This window comes from Arachis ipaensis, chromosome B04, assembly GCF_000816755.2.
Source record: "Arachis ipaensis cultivar K30076 chromosome B04, Araip1.1, whole genome shotgun sequence".
NCBI classification, from domain to species: Eukaryota; Viridiplantae; Streptophyta; class Magnoliopsida; order Fabales; family Fabaceae; genus Arachis; species Arachis ipaensis.
Window position 1 is genome coordinate 123,829,146 of NC_029788.2, and position 17,686 is coordinate 123,846,831.

A 17,686-nucleotide genomic window follows, 5' to 3' on the forward strand; every position below is an offset into this window, starting at 1 on the left:
TAGGGGCAGTTACTCATTCGAATGAGTGTTATCTGCCAGCTAACCCTCGTATCCGACTTCTTTGGAGCAGGTCGTGTTCAGTACCGACTTCTGGGGATGAAGGCTGGTACTGAGGGAGGGCCAACCCCTTTGGGTTGGGCTTCTTTGCTTGGATCCTGGGCCCTATTTATTGGGCCAGGGTATGAACAGTAGTCTTAAATCGTACGAAATACTACTAACTTGTCTTGATCAATTAATCAAATAATTGCATATGTAACCTCAAACCTAGCCATCTTATTGTAAGAGTTATTAGTGATGATTATTGATTAGTGATTACATATATCTAATATGCAGATGCGAAATTGAAACGTATACAAATTCTCTCATTCCGTATATTTGAGAGTTTGTACGCAAGAATTGAATATATGGCTTCAATGGGAGGACAATCCTGCCTAGTTTACATTTGTAGAACAAAAGTAACAAATTATAGTTGGGTTGTTTTACTTATTCTTAATTAAGATTTTAAGCACGATTGAAAAACATTATTAGTGATTAGATACAAGCGCCTTAGTTTAGTTCCCTTTTGTTTTTTGTTTTTTTTTTTTCAATATTATATCTTTACTAAGCTTAAACAAATATATTTAACAATTTTTTTTAAAATATTAGTTCAAAAATCCGAAGTTATGATAATCTTAGCATTTAAGACAATCATCAGGTTTGCAAGTTCCTGTTTAATCTTGATATGAGATTATCTACATTTCTTTTTAAATCAATTTTTCGAACTTTCATCGAAGAATTGAGAATGAAGTAGGAAAATGAGATAGAGCAATTGAATTCATAATTTTCATGTCATGACCATAAGCACATATAAGAGTGATAATTAGTAAATTTTTTCTATGGACCAAGTCAAGTGAATAAGGAACACAATAAGTTTAGTGGACTTTGGAGTTGACTGACATTGTCATCATCATTGAACATTCTAACGCGCCCCTTCTTGGAAAGTACCTTATTAACCCTTTTCTCTCTTTGCCTTATTGTTTGGTTTGATGACTTTCATGAAACACAAGGTCTCGTGGACCTTGACTTACAAAAAATTCATTCACATCAAATATATAATCCAAATATATATAAATATATGACAGAAAAAATAATAGAAATTATACCATTGGATATAGCTACGTCTAAATTGGCCCTCTATTGGACAAAATTTTAACACCAATCATGCTTTTTCACGGAATCAACATCGTGTGTTCCTTTCCACAAGTAGGGAACACACCAAAAGCATAAAGCAAAGATAAGTAAATAAATAAAAATAAAAAGGATTCTCAAAGCTTATTTTGTATTAGCATTATTATTAAAGTTCCAATAACCTTGCAAGTGGACCATAATTAGTGTGTGCATGGCATATAAGTAATTAAGAAGGCATGGAAGGGCTAAGAAGTAAAAGGGTCCTCTATAAGTAGCTCAAGTCTGCAACTTGAACTTGGCACTACCCAATATGGCTAATAATAATGCATTAGCTGGGTTAAAGAACCTTGCTTTGTTTTGCTTTGTTCTGATACATGTTTCTGTTTCTGTTTCTGAAATCATTTTTGAAGAGCGCTTTGATGGTTAGTATTACTGTTTTTTTCTGCTTTTGATCACTTGATGCTTATTTTTAATATTTCATTGGTATTATTATAAAATATCTGATTGGTTGGTTGAGTTTGGTGAGTTAGTTATAACTGAAAGTTAGTTACTTTGTAATAATTGGTTATATTATTAGTTATTATTTTTTACTATACTTTACAGCCAAACTCTATGGCTAGTGTTGTAATTATCTTACAATAATTATATACCATGTTTGGATTTTTGAAACAATAATAAAGTTCACAAACTAAGACTAAGAAGTCAAGTACCAAAAGTCAAAACAAATGTGTGTTGGATTGGGAATTCAGCTTATAGTTTTGCAGGGTGGTCTTGGTTTTTTACATTGATGGTGAAATATGGTTGTTTATGTGTCTGGATTTTTTTTTTTAGATGGATGGAAAGGTCGCTGGGTGACATCCGATTGGAAAAAAAGCGAAGGAAAAGCCGGTTCGTTCAAGCACACGGCTGGAGAATGGTCGGGAGACCCAGATGACAAAGGTACTTGTTAGTTGTTACTGCCATTTTTAGTTAGTGGCAGTTAAGTTTACAGCACTCAATGAAGAAAGGGAAATTTCATTTAACATAGTACATACTACATAGTATCATGTCCAAGTGAATTTTATTCTAGTTATGCTTGAGGCAATGACCAAAATAAACGAATGAATTTCATTCTATTGATTATGGTATTGGTGATGAAAAGCTAAATGAATGGATTCACTTTATGTTGTGAGGGACTTCTATTTGTCTCCTTTCCTTAATATGTAACGTTATGTGTGATTTTTTAGGCATTCAAACATCTCATGATGCCAAACACTTTGCCATCTCTGCAAAGATACCAGAATTCACCAACAAGAACAGAACATTGGTCCTCCAATATTCTATAAAATTTGAACAAGATATCGAGTGTGGTGGCGGTTACATAAAGCTGCTCTCTGGTTTTGTCAATCAGAAGAAGTTCGGCGGCGATACTCCTTACAGGTGTGTTGCTTATCCCACATTCTTCAATTTGTCAATGCTTCTTGAATTATCAAGTGATCAAATATCAATCTGCAATTTGAATAATCTAACTCTCAGAATATTAACCAATTTTCATCACTTCCTCTTTTGTACTAATGGCATTTAGAAGCCTAAGTAATGAGAATTAAAAGCATTATCAAAAAGGAATAAAAAGCTGAACAAAGTGGATGGATGTATATTTCTGTCCTCTTTATCCGAATTTTCGACAAAAATGGATGTTATACTGACAGAATCTCTACAGCTTAATGTTTGGACCAGATATATGTGGAACAGACACAAAGAAGCTCCATGTCATACTCTCATACCAGGGTCAAAACTATCCCATCAAGAAGGACCTGCAATGTGAAACTGACAAGTTAAGTCATTTCTACACATTCATTCTTAGGCCGGATGCGTCATACAGCGTCTTGATTGATAATAGAGAGAGAGATTCAGGAAGCATGTATACAGATTGGGACATTCTTCCACCACGGAAACTCCGAGATACCAAGGCGAAAAAGGTTTGATATTGAGCTGTTTTACTTTGCAAATAGCCAGTTCTAAACCAGGTTTATTAGCATGACATGGTGCTTTTAAGTTTGATTTCTTGTGATCAAGCTACGATTCTGTACAGTTTTATTTTGACATTAAAACATCTTCTGATTCGCAGCCTAAAGACTGGGACGAAAGGGAATTCATTGAAGACCCTGATGATGTCAAACCTGAGGTATCCAAAAGTTCTAAGTTTTCATGAGTTATAAGTGAACAAGGGATGGTGCTTTTGGTGTTTTGAGATGATCGCAAACTTATTTATTTGTTTTTTGGTGCTGCAGGGATATGATTCAATCCCAGCTGAAATTCCTGATCCAAATGCTAGAGAGGTTAGTTGATAGTTGCATCCTCATTTTCCTCCATTTCATCTTACATTCTTTCTTCGTTGGTTTGCATCATTTTGGTTTTTCAAAGCACTGTGATGATGAGATCAATGAAAAAACAATTTGAAGCAAAATATCTCATACTTATTCTTATGTTTGATTAGCCTGAAAACTGGGATGAAGAGGAAGATGGTATCTGGAGGCCACCAAAGATACCGAATCCAGCATACAAAGGACCATGGAAAAGAAAGGTTTGTGGCTGCAAGCATTAGGCCCTTTTTTCTGTGTTGTTTTTCCTCATCTTAGATTCAACCTTCATGTTAAACAGAAAATCAAGAACCCTAACTACCAAGGGAAGTGGAAAACTCCATGGATAGATAATCCAGGTATGTTCAAATGAATCCTTAGGTTCTTTGTCAAATTTTAGTGTATATTACAAACTCTCTTGCATACAATTGAATGCTTAAGTTTCATTCTATTTCTCTGTATCAGAGTTTGAAGATGATCCTGATCTTTATGTACTTAAGCCTATCAAGTATGTTGGCATCGAAGTTTGGCAGGTATGGTGAATTTCTTGGATTATACTGGAAACATTTTTTGGCCAAAATTGGTGGCAGCAGTTAATGAAGTAAACTGAATATTGTGGTTCAGGTGAAAGGTGGTTCAGTTTTCGACAACGTTTTGATTTGTGATGATCCTGATTATGCAAGACAAGTTGTTGATGAAGTTTTTGCCAATAGAGAGGTGAGCTTTTCTATTCGAATCGCATTCGATTTAGCTTGAAATCAAACTAGTATACCTTGAACAAAAAAGATAAATTAAAGGAATACATTGGAAAATTTATACATAATGGACTAATATAAGGACAACTTCAAATTGTATGATATTGAAGGCTTTCAAATTTCAATATGCAATCATAATGAAGCTGCTACTATGGATTATAATTGATTCTCCTTTAACATGAACTTTGTTTTTTGGCTTATTAGATTGAGAAGGAGGCTTTTGAGGAAGCAGAAAAAGTGAGAAAAGCCAAAGAGGAAGAGGTACATAGACATATATACATCTTTTTGAGTTCCACCATCTGTTTCGAAAGACAATCTAGTTTCCTTTCAAGGATTTTAAAACCTTTCTTTGTGCAGGAGGCTCAAAGAGCAAGAGAAGAAGGCGAGAGGCGCAGGCGAGAGAGGGGCCATGATCGACGATACCGGGACAGATATAAAGACAAATACAGAAGGGTTTGTACTGAGATAATACTCAAATTTGTCCCTAAAAGATAATACATTCTTCAAATTGGTCATTGAAAAATTTTGTTAGTTATATTAGTCCTTAAAAGATATAACCGTGAGTCAAATTGATACTTCCATTCATTAGGCAATGATGTGACACTTGGCATGATGACATGACAAGTTAATGTCACATGACACATTATCATTTAACTTACGAAATGACCAATTTGACTTACAGATAGGACTAATATGATTAACAAAATCTTTCACGGACTAATTTGGAGAATGGGTTATATTTTAGAGACAAATTTGAGTATTATCTCGGTTTGTACCTTTGCCTGAATTGACTTCAATTTTTACTCTTCTTTTGTTTAATGAATCTTGTTTAGATGCTGATTTCTGTTGCATTTCTTTTTCAACAACCATTGCACTGAATTGTTCTTTTTTCAATGTGCAGCATCGCCGTTATGACTACGATCATGTAAGTAGCATATTTTTCCAGCATTTCTTCTTTCTAATGTCAAATAGATTCACTGGAGATAGAGAGTAGCTTTTTTATGATCATTCTCAACATTTGTTCACTATAATTTAAAACCTTAAACGTAATGCCAAGTTTTCATATCATAGCATTCATTGATGAAAAGGATTAAGTGGGAAGAAGCTATCATGTCTTATATGTTACTGAAAAATATGTTCACTTTGATGTGCAGGATGAGCTCTGAAGCAGTTATGTTTCCTTCTTTTCCAATCTCGTTGACAAGAATTTGCTGACCAAGAAAAATGGCCGCCCTTCCTATCTCATCCACAAGAATCTCCCAATCGATCATTCGATCCCACGAGTTTAATTTCTATGTAGTGTCAATGTTTTGTTTTAAATTGTTATTATACGAGGTACGTGCATCGAAGCAGACTTGACTTTCGAAAATGACCAAATTAGTCCTGAATTTATAAATTGTGAATCTCCTTAGTCCTTAATTCAATTGTTAAAACAATGCCGACATGGAGTATTTAAGTGTCAGTGTGGCATCCACAATGGTAAGATGACATGGCTAAGTCTTTAATATGATCAAATAGGTGTCGTGAATTAGTTTCTTGGATTCATCTTGGTTTTATATTTGTGTGAGATACCTATTTGACCATACTGAAATCTTAGTCATGTTACCTTTTCATGTCAGTATTAATGCTTGTTGAATTACGGAAGAATGAGATTCACAATTTATAAATTCAATGACCAATTTGGTCATTTACAAAAATCAAGTACTATTTTGATGAGCGCTGAAAATTTCTGGAGCATTACCTCAGTATATATATGTATTTTTACTGTTAATTTCTAGGGAAAATTCATGGAAATAAAAATTGTTTTTTGTTGCATATTTTCTCCTTTATTCTGTTTCCTTGTTGTTGCCATCCATTTTTCATCAATGTATAACAATCCAAATTGCCAAAGCTTTTTGCAGGGCTATGTGCGTGAGTTTTCAAACAACTCTTGCCTTTCTTCAATTTAAAACTGTTGATTATAATCTCTATAGTTCATAACTTCATATATAATGGAGCAGTGTAAGGCATAACTGCAAAAGTAAACGAAATATACCTACTTTTATTTATTTTTTGGTGGAGAACGAAAGATAATTTGAAGAAGAAACAACAAATAATTCAATCACAGAGAATGAAAAAGCTTTTGATGGAGTAATAGGAAATGATACTGATTAAATAATGCAACCGCATCATTAAATTACTCGTTTATCAATATTCTCTTGAGGAACAATGGCAAAAGCTAGTGCACTCCAAGTAAAATAGAGAGTGCAGCACTCTTTAAAAATTTTTAATATTCTAATATATCTTTTTTTTCTAAATTTAGTACATGGATTTTCAACTTATTTTTCATGTATTATTTATTTTAATTCTAAAGTCCAATAACTTTTTTTTGTACACGTGTTTAATATTTATATACTATTTTTTTATTTTGGACTTCAGCCCAATATTTAAAACTTACAAAAAAATCTAAAACTTATAAAAAAAATAGTTAACTTGATTAACAGATTACCTTTTTAAATCCAGACCATTCAAATAAAATATAATAAATGAAGAGTTTAGATTTAACGAATTAATAAAGTGTGCAACACTCTATACTTAGCAAGGAGTGTTTAAGGATGAGCCCCATAGAATCTGAATAGTTGTCAATAATTAAACATGGCATTGTCAAAACTCAATTTAATTGGGGAAGTTCTAAGACCATTGTTTCAAATCTTACCGGGAATACATGAACATCCAGTACAATTTTTTTCTGAATTAATAGTTAAAATCGTTCCATATCCGATTTTTATTTTGGTCATCGAAAGACAAAATTAATCGAAATTGTCCCAAAAAATATACGACTTTGTCACGTTAGTCCTTCCGTCAGTTGGATGATGATGTGTCACGTTAGGTGTCACGTGGCATGATGACATGGTGGGTTAACTTTGTTTAGGTTAACATACAAAAATTTTGATTTTGAGTATATATATATATATATTCCAGCAAAATGTAATAATGTAAAAAAAAGATTTTAGAATAAAAAAGAATAAGAGAGATTTTGAGAAGAATTAAAGGAGAGAGATAATTGTATTGTAAAAAATTTTAAAAAAAGATACAATTACTAATTTTTTTTGTCAATTACATTTCTATTAAAATTAGTAGTATAAAAAATTATTTCAAATTTAATATTATCAAGAAAAAATAAAAAAAATATTATATAAAGACTAATTTGATTAATTTTTAAAATTTTAGAGATGAAAATAACTTGTGTCTGAATTTTCAAGGACTATTTTGATTATAAATAACTTTTTTACATGTCAAGTGACGCCACATGTCACTAATCTGACACGTCATCATGTCACGTGACACTTAACGTAACACGTCATCATCCACCTGACAGAAGGACTAACGTGACCAAGTCGTGTATCTTTCGGAGACGATTTCGATTAATTTTATCTTTCGAGGATCAAAATGGAGATCGGAATATTTTATAGAAATGACTTTGACTATTAACTCATTTTTTTCCTTAACTATCAATCAATGATGTAAACTACTTTTAAATTATAGGTTTATCTATAGAGGACATGCTAAGATTATAAAATAAAAAAATTTTCATTAAAAACATAAAAAATTTAAATTTTTAATATATTTATTTTATATTCATCAAATAAAAATATTTAAATTTTTCACTAATAATAAACGGGCTACAACACGTGTTAACAAAATCCTTAAATTATTAGTACTAGGTATAATAACAATTCTAAATAGCTAACACAAATGTTCATGAAGTCAACTCAATTTTTTTCTGTCAAGGCCAGGTGCAAAAACACACCAAGCCCAAACAAGCAGAAACCCGAAACCCCACCCGACCCAGCGCCTAACACTATCTCCTCCATAGCTCCATCCCTGCAGCTTGTGCTCCGTGGCACTGAGATTGGGATCACCGGAGCCAAAATTAAAAAAGAATATATTTATTTATTCTCTGTGACCTCTCACTTCACAGAGCCGGTACCTGGACCAAACACACACCAAAACTGTGACTTGGGACTTGAGAGGTTTGCAATGTGACTGTGACCACACACACCAAAACTGTGACTAAGAAGGGTTTTCCATTCCGTACTAAAAAAAGCGAATATATAATTAAGAACATCAAAACTAATTCGGCGTCCTCCTTTGTAGTCTTCTAACTAGTTTTCTAACAAACAAAAAAATGTTCCCTGCTAGAGGAAATCAAGGAGGAGACCAACAATTTTGTCTCTGTACCAGTTTGTGTAAGCGGAAGACCTGCTCGTGCAAAAATTCAGGCAGACAATGCCAAGATGGTTTGCAGACAACGCGGGCAACAAACGAGGTCAGTGCAGTTAGAGTCTAGACAGGTGCCCGTAGACCCGCCGGTGACTTTTTTTTCGCCTGTCTAGATTCTGGTGCACTGACCTCGTTTGCTTTGTCGCACGAAGGGTGGTAGTGTTTTTTTTACATTGATGGTGAAATATGGTAAATTATGACTATTATGTGTTTCGAATTTTTCTTAGATGGATGGAGAGGTCGCTGGGTGACATCAGATTGGAAAAATAAGTGAAGGAAAAGCCGGTTAGTTCAAGCACACGGCCGGACAATGGACGGAGACCCGGATGACAAAGGTATTTGTTAGTTGTTCCTGCCACTTTCAGTTATTAACAGTTAAGTTTAGTTTGTTTTCAAGAGTATTATTGATATTAGTGATAAAAAACTAAATGAGTGGATTCACTTTATATCGTGAGGGACTTCTATTTGTCTCATTTCCTTAATATGTACATTATGTGTGATTTTTAGGCATTCAAACGTCTAATGATGCCAAACACTTTGCAATCTCTGCAAAGATACCAGAATTCACCTACAAGAACAGAACATTGGTCCTCCAATACTCTATAAAATTTGAACAAGATATCAAGTGTGGTGGCGGTTACATTAAGCTCCTCTCTGGTTTTGTCAATCAGAAGAAGTTCGGCAGCGATACTCCTTACAGGTGTGTTGCTTATCCCACATTCATCACTTTGTCTATGCTTCTTGAATTATCAAGTGATCAAATATCAATCTGCAATTTGAATAATCTTATTCTCAAAGAATATTAACCAATTCTCATCACTTCTTCTTTTGTACTAATGGCATTTAGAAGCCTAAAAAGCACTATCACAATGAATAAAAAGTTGAACAAAGTTGATGGATGTATTTTTCTTTTGTCTTCTTTATCCAAATCTTCGACCAAGATGGATGTTAAACTGATAGAATCTCTACAACTTAATGTTTGGACCAGATATATGTGGAACAGACACAAAGAAGCTCCATGTCATATTCTCATACCAGGGTCAAAACTATCCCATCAAGAAGGACCTGCAACGTGAAACTGACAAGTTAAGTCATTTCTAAACATTCATTCTTAGGCTGGATGCGTCATACAGCGTCTTGATTGATAATAGAGAGAGAGATTCAGGAAGCATGTATACAGATTGGGACATTCTTCCATCGCGAAAACTCCGGGATACCAAGGCAAAAAAAGTTTGATATTGAGCTGTTTTACTTTGCAAATAGTCAGTTTCTAAACATGGTTTATGAGCTTGACATTTGATGCTTTTAAGTTTGATTTCTTGTGATCTAGCAATGATTCTGTACAATTTTATTTTGACATTAAAACATCTTCCGATTCGCAGCCTGAAGACTGGGACGGAAGGGAATACATTGAAGACCCTGATGATGTCAAACCTGAGGTATCCAAAAGTTTTAAATTTTCATTAGTTATTACTGAACAAGGGACGATGCTTTTGTTGCTTGAGACGATTACAAACTTATTTGTTTACTTTTTGGTGTTGCAGGGATATGATTCAATCCCAGCCGTAATTCGTGATCCGAATGCTAAAGAGGTTAGTTGATAGTTGCATCCTCAATTTGCCATTTCATTTTGTATTCTCATTTTCCTCCATTCCATCTTATTTTATTTCTTCATTGGTTTGCATTATTTTGGTTTTTCAAAGCTCTATGATGATGAGATCAATGAAAAAAACAATTTGAAGCAAAAAATCTCATACCTTTTCTTATGTTTGATTAGCCTGAAAACTAGGATGAAGAGGAAGATGGTATCTGGAGGCCACCAAAAATACCAAATCCGGCATACAAAGGACCATGGAAAAGAAAGGTTTGTAGCTGCAAGCATTAGGCCTTTTTTTCTGTGTTGTCTTTTCTTTTTCATTCTTAGCCAATATATATTAGATTCAACCTTCATGTTAAACAGAAAATCAAGAACCCTAACTACCAAGGGAAGTGGAAAAACTCCATGGATTGGTAATCCAGGTATGTTCAAATGTATCCTTAGGTTCTTTATGAAATTTTAGTGTATACTACAAACTCTCTTACATACAATGGAGTGCTTAAGTTTCATTCTTTTTCTCTGTATCAGAGTTTGAAGATGATCCTGATCTTTATGTACTTAAGCCTATCCAGTATGTTGGTATCGAAGTTTGGCAGGTATGGTGAATGAAAACTTTCAAATTTAGTGATGGCTTCATGGATTATGCTGTAACCATTTTTTGGCCAAAATTGGTGGCATCAGTTAATGAAGTAAACTGAATATTGTGGTTCAGGTGAAAGGTGGTTCGGTTTTCGACAACATTTTGATTTGTGACGATCCTGATTATGCAAGACAAGTTGTTGATGAAGTTTTTGCCAATAGAGAGGTGAGCTTTTCTATTCGAATCGCATTCGATTTAGCTCGAAATCAACCTAGTATACCTTGAACAGAAAAAAGATACATTAAAGGAATACATTGGAAAATTTATACATAATGGACTAATATAAGGATAACTTCAAAATGTATGATATTGAAGGCTTTCAAATTTCAATATGCAATCATAATGAAGCTGCTAGTATGGATTATAATTGATTCTCCTTTAACATTAACTTTGTCCTTTGGCTTATTAGATTGAGAAGGAGGCTTTTGAGGAAGCAGAAAAAGTGAGAAAAGCCAAAGAGGAAGAGGTACATAGACATGTATACACCTTTTGAGTTCCATCATCTGTTTTGAGAGACAATCAAGTTTCCTTTCAAGGATGTTAAAACCTTCTTTGTGCAGGAGGCTCAAAGAGCAAGAGAAGAACGCGAGAGGCGCAGGCGAGAGAGGGGCCATGATCGACGATACCAGGACAGATATAGAGACAAATACAGAAGGGTTTGTACCGAGTTGATACTCAAATTTGTTCCTAAAAGATAATACATTCTCCAAATTGGTCATTGAAAAATTTTGTTAGTCATATTAGTTCTTAAAAAAAATAATCGTGGGACAAAGTGACACTTCCATCCATTAGGTAATGACGTGTCACATGTCATGTGGCATGATGACAATTTGACTTAGAGTTGTATCTTTTAAGACTATGATTAACAAAATCTTTCAAGAACTAATTTGGAGAATAGGTTACATTTCAGAGACAAATTTGAGTATTATCTCCGTTTTTATCTTTGCCTGAATTGACTTCAATTTTTACTCTTCTTTTGTTTAATAAATCTTGTTTAGATGCTGATTTCTGTTGCATTTCTTTTTCAACAACAATTGCACTGAATTGTTCTTTTTTCGATGTGCAGCATCGCCGTTATGACTACGATCATGTAAGTAGCAACTTTTCCAACATTTCTTCTTTCTAATGCTAAATAGATTCACTGGAGATAGAGAGTAGTTTTTTTTATGATCATTCTCAACATAAAACCTTAAAAGTAATGCCAAGTTTTCATATCATAGCATCGATGAAAAGGATTAAGTCGAGGAAGAAGCTATCATGTCTTGCATATTACTGAAAAATATGTTCACTTTGATGTGCAGGATGAGCTCTGAAGCAATTATGTTTCCTTCTTTTCCCATCTCGTTGACAAGAATTTGCTGACCAGGAAAAATGGCCTTCTTTCCTATCTCATCCACAAATACTCCCAATCAATCCCACGAGTTTAATTTCTATGTAGTGTCAATGTTTTGTTTTAAATTGTTATTATACGAATATATATGGAGGTACACGCATCAAAACAATCTTGACTTTCGAAAATGACCAAATTGTTCTCTGAATTTACAAATCGTGAATCTCCTTTGTCCCTAATTCAATTGTTGTTAAAACAATGCTGATATGGAGCGCTTAAGTGTCAGGGTGGCATCCACAATGGTAAGATGATATGTCTAGGACTTTAATATGATCAAATAAGTATCCTATTAGTTACTTGAATTCATTTTGGTTAATTGGTTTTATATTGGTGTGAGATACCTATTTTATCGTACTGAAATCTTAGCCGCCATGTTATATTTCCATGTTAGTACTGTGTTAACGGTAATTGAATTAGGACGAATGAGATTCACAATTTGTAAATTCATGACTAATTTGTCATTTACAAAAGTCGAGTACTATTTTGATGAGCGTTGAAAATTTCAAGGATCAAATTGAACATTACCTCGGTATGTATATGTATTTTCACCTCCTATTAATTTCTTGGAGAAATTCATGGAAATAATAATTGTTTTTTGTTGCATATATTCTCCTTTACTCTGTTTCCTTATAGTTGCCATCCATTTTTTATCAAGAGTAATTGTCATCAATGTATAACCATCCAAATTGCCAAAGCTTTTTGCAAGGTTATGTGCATGAGTTTTCAAACAACTGTTGCGTTTCTTCAATTCAAAACTGTCGGTTATAATCTCTATAGTTATGATTCAGGTTCAGCAAATAGGGTTAGTTGTTTACCACTGGAGCAGTGTAAGGCAAAACTGTAAAAGCAAACGAAATATACCTACTTTTATTTACCTTTTGGTTGAGAACGAAAGATAATTCGAAGAAGAAACAACAAATAATTCAGTTGAATAAATCAAAAAGAATGAAAAAGTTTTTGATGGAGTAATAGGAAATGATACTGATTAATAATGCAACAGCATCGTTAAATTACTCGCTTATCAATGTCCTCTTGAGGAACCATACAATCTGAATAGTTGCCAATAATTAAACATGGCATTGTCAAAACTCAAAATTTAATTGGGGAAGTTCTAAGACCATTGTTTCAAATCTTACAGGGAATACATGAACATTTTTTTCTGAAAGCTATTAAAATGTTACATAAACAAAGAGGTCAACCTAAGATTCCATTCATTACTAATGTCCTCAAATAATCCCTTCTAGTGTAAAAAAACCAAACTAATCATCTTCTCCGCACACCAGCGTTTGATCCACGCTGTCCTGCAGATCCTGGCTGCTGCTGTCCTGGAGCACCACCTTGCCCACCCACTTGTTCCTCAGCCATATTCATTGCTTGTGTAATGGCATTCATTACAATGAGTCCAAGAGGGATCAAGTACATCCACTGGAGTTAAGACAGGTTCCAGATGAAAAGTTCAATTCACAAATGTCAGAAATGTTTATTTGTAGATCTGCAACTAAAAGATCAAGCTAATACGTATATTGTATAATCAGTTACTCACATATTTAGCCCAAAAGGACCTCTCTACTGGCTTTACAAGTTCACCTTCTCCCTCTTCCCCACCAAGCACGTCTTCAGCAAATATTGGAGTTCTGCAGAAGCCAAAAAATATTAATTGAATGAAGAAAGAAGGTCTCCCAGTAAAAACTTGTAGAGAGAATGACACAACGGCTACTTCATGTATGATGTTAACATGCTAAACTGCAGAAGGTATGCTCCCTGTCCCTTCCTAGTTTATCAAATCAAGACAATTGTCATTGTCAATCAAGAAAGTCCAGCAAACTTCATGACCCAAGTTGACTCTTCCTTAGATCTACCCCAAATCCTACTGAGCACAAAATTTTAGTTTCACATCTGCTGTGCACAATATTATGGAAGCAAAACACTTGAAAGAGTCTTTCAAAACCCTGTTGGGAAATTCTTAGACACTTCTGTAAACTCTTGGCAATGTTATAAACTTTTATATCAACATAGTTATAGCACAACATTAGATATACTATCAATATTAGTTGGAATGACTCATGCTAACATTTTAAAATTGTTTCCCTCTGCCTCTTTAGTTCAAGGTCTGTGGTTTTATGATAATTTTATACTAGTGTTACATATTGTACTATTGATGAGCCATACCTTATAATCTATAAAATTTTCCATATTCTTGTGTCTATGTCATATCTATGCTCCAACAAAATTACCTTCGTGTTGCTACAATAAACCCCTAATCCAACTCTTTCTAATCACAAGTTCACCCATTAAAACTAGGAACTTCAGGTTCAATATTGTTTTATCAAAATTATAATTATTTTTATAACCAAATGAAAATCAAAGCAAGAAATCTCATAAAATGACCAGCAGTTTTCTAGCTTGAGTTCAATGAGCTTTAATCTGAACTGAGAGCTCTCTCAAGACTATGTGAAAGAATGATTGGTTAGAAAATTGAAGTTCTCAATCATAACATATACCTTGGTGCTTGTTCACTATTCTTCAAAATAGTGTGAGACTTGAAAGACCACCTCGCAGGCTAAGGGCAAAAAATTAAAATCATGTATAAGGTTATAGTATTAAAGTCCAGCAATTGAGAAGAAAACTTTAGTCAGCACCAAAAATAATGAAATAGACTTGAAAGCAATTGCTACTAGGGCTTTCTGAAATCTGATTACTCTCCGCAACCATGACAAGTTGTGGCATAACAAGTTATAAAATCAACCACAATAAGTTCATGGAGTCTTTCAGGTAGATTAACTCAAGTGCAATTGTCAAAAGCATAACTGTCTTACACGCTTCAGTTGCCGGGGATAAGGGCAAGCCCCAGGGGCACCATAATTGACAGCCAAGATGTTAACACCTTCCTGTGATTTTTATTTAATATTAAAAAAAAGGAACAGAGTGAGACTTAATAAAACTACTACTATTATTATTATTATTATAAGAAAAAATACAAGGATAAATCAGCACGGAAAGCCATAAAAAGCCCACTTCTACACTTTTTTTTCCATTTCTGTGAAATATGAACTAATCTAATGAACTTGGCAAACCCTACTTTGTCTACTTTTTGAAATTCCACTGTATTGGCAGAAAAACTAATAGCTATTAAACAGTTGAAAATAAATTTAGGTATGAGTTCTATTTTTACTCTTTACATTTAAAATAATAAAAAAGATAGAAATACTTAAAGAAAAAATAAGAATGAAACAAAATTCCTGTTATATAAAATTAGCTTTCATGTTTCAGCTTGTTATTTCACTATCTTTCCAGCTGACTTGAGAATATGCAAGAGAAGTTCTTTGTGTGTCAAAATTTGAGTTGAACAGAGGAAATTTATCTTCACCAGTATCAGGACATGAATGGAGCATAAAGAGCACATTTTATGATAATAAATAAGACAATTACCGTATGAATTACAAAATGCTCTTCCAATCCCTCCCCAGGAAGACATCGCTGGATTCAGAATGGTGAAACAGTTAGTTCTACTTGGAGTCAACATTCACCCAAATACTAAACAAGAGCGCCAAAACAACCAAATTAATGATCAATGCTGAAAAATAAATGAAGCTGTTGGAATACATCCTTATAATGGAAAACACTACCACAATATGTAAAGAGAAGAAAGGGATTATACTTCATTTAACATCAGATAATAAGTGTGGGACAAGATACAGAATGATCATAACAGTATTACTAACTATCATACCATAAAACCACCATGCCATGCTAGAAAAGGGACTTCATAATCAATGAACTAAAATACTATGTGTGTTAAACAGTCAGGGCCGCCATGCTTGAGTGAAATCTACCTCAATTGTTAGTTTACAAAAGAAAACGGAAAATTTGCTAGAAATATATCGAAGAATTTGATTCATACTTACAGCTTTCACTGAAGAAATAATATAATCCCTGCCTGGAGGGCTCAAAACATTGGATGGAAGTCTTATCCTATAGAAATCATCTGTTTGCAACAGCTCCTGCAATAATTAGAAGAGTGCCGACCCTTTCATAAAATGCTAATATCCCAATATATACTCACAAAAACACACTAGTTAATTACTTGAAATTTCTTCTGCTCCTCTTCAGTCAATGGATTCCGCGAAAACCGCAACTTCGTCAGTGTCTGTCACAATTGAAAACTTCTTTCAAGTCCAACAAAGCATGACTTTGAACATAGCATGTGCATTAAAACTCAGAACATAACATCGAATTGGTATCCTAAAAACATTTGTAAGATTAGCATACAAAAAGAGTAATTTCCATACTAGACTAATTCATTCATAGGTTATACTCTCAAGAAGACCACCAAAAAGAAAAAAAGGAATAAGAAGCTATATTCAGAAGTAATAAAGGCTCTCATATCCATTGATAAGATGAGTAATAAGAAATTGCGCGTTTAGATTAGCAAACGTTAGGATCAAAAGCTTTTATTGAAAATTCGAATAGTTCAAAAGCCTAACGATATGTTCGGATTAACCAACGTGTAAACAAAAACAGAAAGAGATTTAAAATAATATTAATAATAAGAGAGATTATGGTGTAACCTGGCCGCCGTGACTCCAAGTCTTGAGGCGAGCAGAGAAGTTGCCGGCGTCGGAGAAATCGGAGTCGCCGAAGGCGTGGTGGAGGGAGAACTGTATCTTAGAATCGGAGGAGGAAGATTCGGTGAACCTCTTGCGAGGAGCGGGGGTGGAAGGGGAGGGGAAGTGAGGATCGGAGCGCGGCGGTTGTTGGTTACCGCCTTCGAGGCCGAATTCATCGTCGTCGAGGAGGAGCTCGTCGGATTGGAAAGCGAAGCAAAGAGAGAGAGTGAGTGAGAGAATGAAAAAGCGAAGCGAAGACATTGTTATTGTCTTCTCTCAGTCTAACCTCAAGATTGAAGAGATCCGGAAGCTAATTTGTCAAAGCTCTTTTATTTAGCTTTTTTCATGTTTCTTTTTCGTTTTAAGTTAGAGAAAATAATAAATAGATATCTCTCCTTTTTTCCACGAATATTTTTGTTTCTGATTATTGAAAAATATTTTTAAGTTTGACATTTACAAAATTTGGACGGATCAGTTTCTGATGGAGAGCATTTGGACGGAGGGACTGATCCGTCCAAATTTTGTGAAAGTCAGAGACTTAAAAATATTTTTTAGTGGTCATGAACTAAAATATTCGCGGGACAAAAACTCGGGGGCTTATTTATCATTTTTTCTAGATTTTTTGAAGAAAAAAAACAAAACAATGAAACAATACAATTTTAGAATTTTATTAAAAAATACATTAAAAATAATAAAATTTTGTTTTTTATTTATACTTTTTTTACAAATAAAACACAAATCCTTGTGTGCGAAAATAAATCAATAAGTAATTTTCACTTTATAAGATATGAAAATAAAAAAGATCGGTGTAATTATTTTTGTGTCTTATAAGTAGTTTTATTTACAAAAATAAAACATTAAAACATAAACATAAAGATATAAAATTGTATTTGATAGCATAACTATTAATATTATATTTTGTAATATT

The 17,686-nt window shown here is 33.8% G+C and overlaps 2 protein-coding genes and 1 pseudogene across 2 annotated transcripts; 2 read left to right on the plus strand and 1 right to left on the minus strand.

Moving 5' to 3' along the window:
• LOC107635173 (calreticulin-3) lies at positions 1,436–6,076 on the plus strand. Its single transcript, XM_016338558.2, has 14 exons — positions 1,436–1,589; positions 1,999–2,106; positions 2,394–2,586; positions 2,867–3,125; positions 3,275–3,331; positions 3,438–3,485; positions 3,644–3,730; positions 3,808–3,865; positions 3,972–4,039; positions 4,131–4,223; positions 4,466–4,522; positions 4,619–4,714; positions 5,163–5,186; positions 5,416–6,076. Exons 1-14 carry the CDS (start codon positions 1,478–1,480, stop codon positions 5,425–5,427), a joined length of 1,272 nt encoding a protein of 423 aa, XP_016194044.1. The 5' UTR covers positions 1,436–1,477; the 3' UTR covers positions 5,428–6,076.
• Positions 8,119–12,330, plus strand: LOC107637188 (annotated as a pseudogene).
• On the minus strand, positions 13,134–17,120 carry LOC107635174 (ER membrane protein complex subunit 10). The gene is made up of 8 exons (XM_016338559.2): positions 16,720–17,120; positions 16,236–16,298; positions 16,057–16,152; positions 15,581–15,628; positions 14,968–15,039; positions 14,653–14,711; positions 13,695–13,785; positions 13,134–13,576 (listed from the first exon to the last, which is right to left on the minus strand). The coding sequence occupies exons 1-8, from the start codon at positions 17,017–17,019 to the stop codon at positions 13,415–13,417; spliced, it is 891 nt and encodes a 296-aa protein (XP_016194045.1). The 5' UTR covers positions 17,020–17,120; the 3' UTR covers positions 13,134–13,414.

What these genes read in the sequence shown, in the direction of transcription:
- LOC107635173 (XM_016338558.2), top strand. Translation starts at nt 1,478, where the DNA reads ATGGCTAATAATAATGCATTAGCTGGGTTAAAGAACCTTGCTTTGTTT. An exon ending in TTGGCATCGAAGTTTGGCAG is followed by an intron (nt 4,040 to 4,130) that starts GTATGGTGAATT and finishes ATTGTGGTTCAG; the next exon opens with GTGAAAGGTGGTTCAGTTTT. An exon ending in GAAAAGCCAAAGAGGAAGAG is followed by an intron (nt 4,523 to 4,618) that starts GTACATAGACAT and finishes TTCTTTGTGCAG; the next exon opens with GAGGCTCAAAGAGCAAGAGA.
- LOC107635174 (XM_016338559.2), bottom strand. Translation starts at nt 17,019, where the DNA reads ATGTCTTCGCTTCGCTTTTTCATTCTCTCACTCACTCTCTCTCTTTGC. An exon ending in AGGAGCAGAAGAAATTTCAA is followed by an intron (nt 16,153 to 16,235) that starts GTAATTAACTAG and finishes TAATTATTGCAG; the next exon opens with GAGCTGTTGCAAACAGATGA. An exon ending in ATCCCCGGCAACTGAAGCGT is followed by an intron (nt 14,712 to 14,967) that starts GTAAGACAGTTA and finishes TTTTGCCCTTAG; the next exon opens with CCTGCGAGGTGGTCTTTCAA.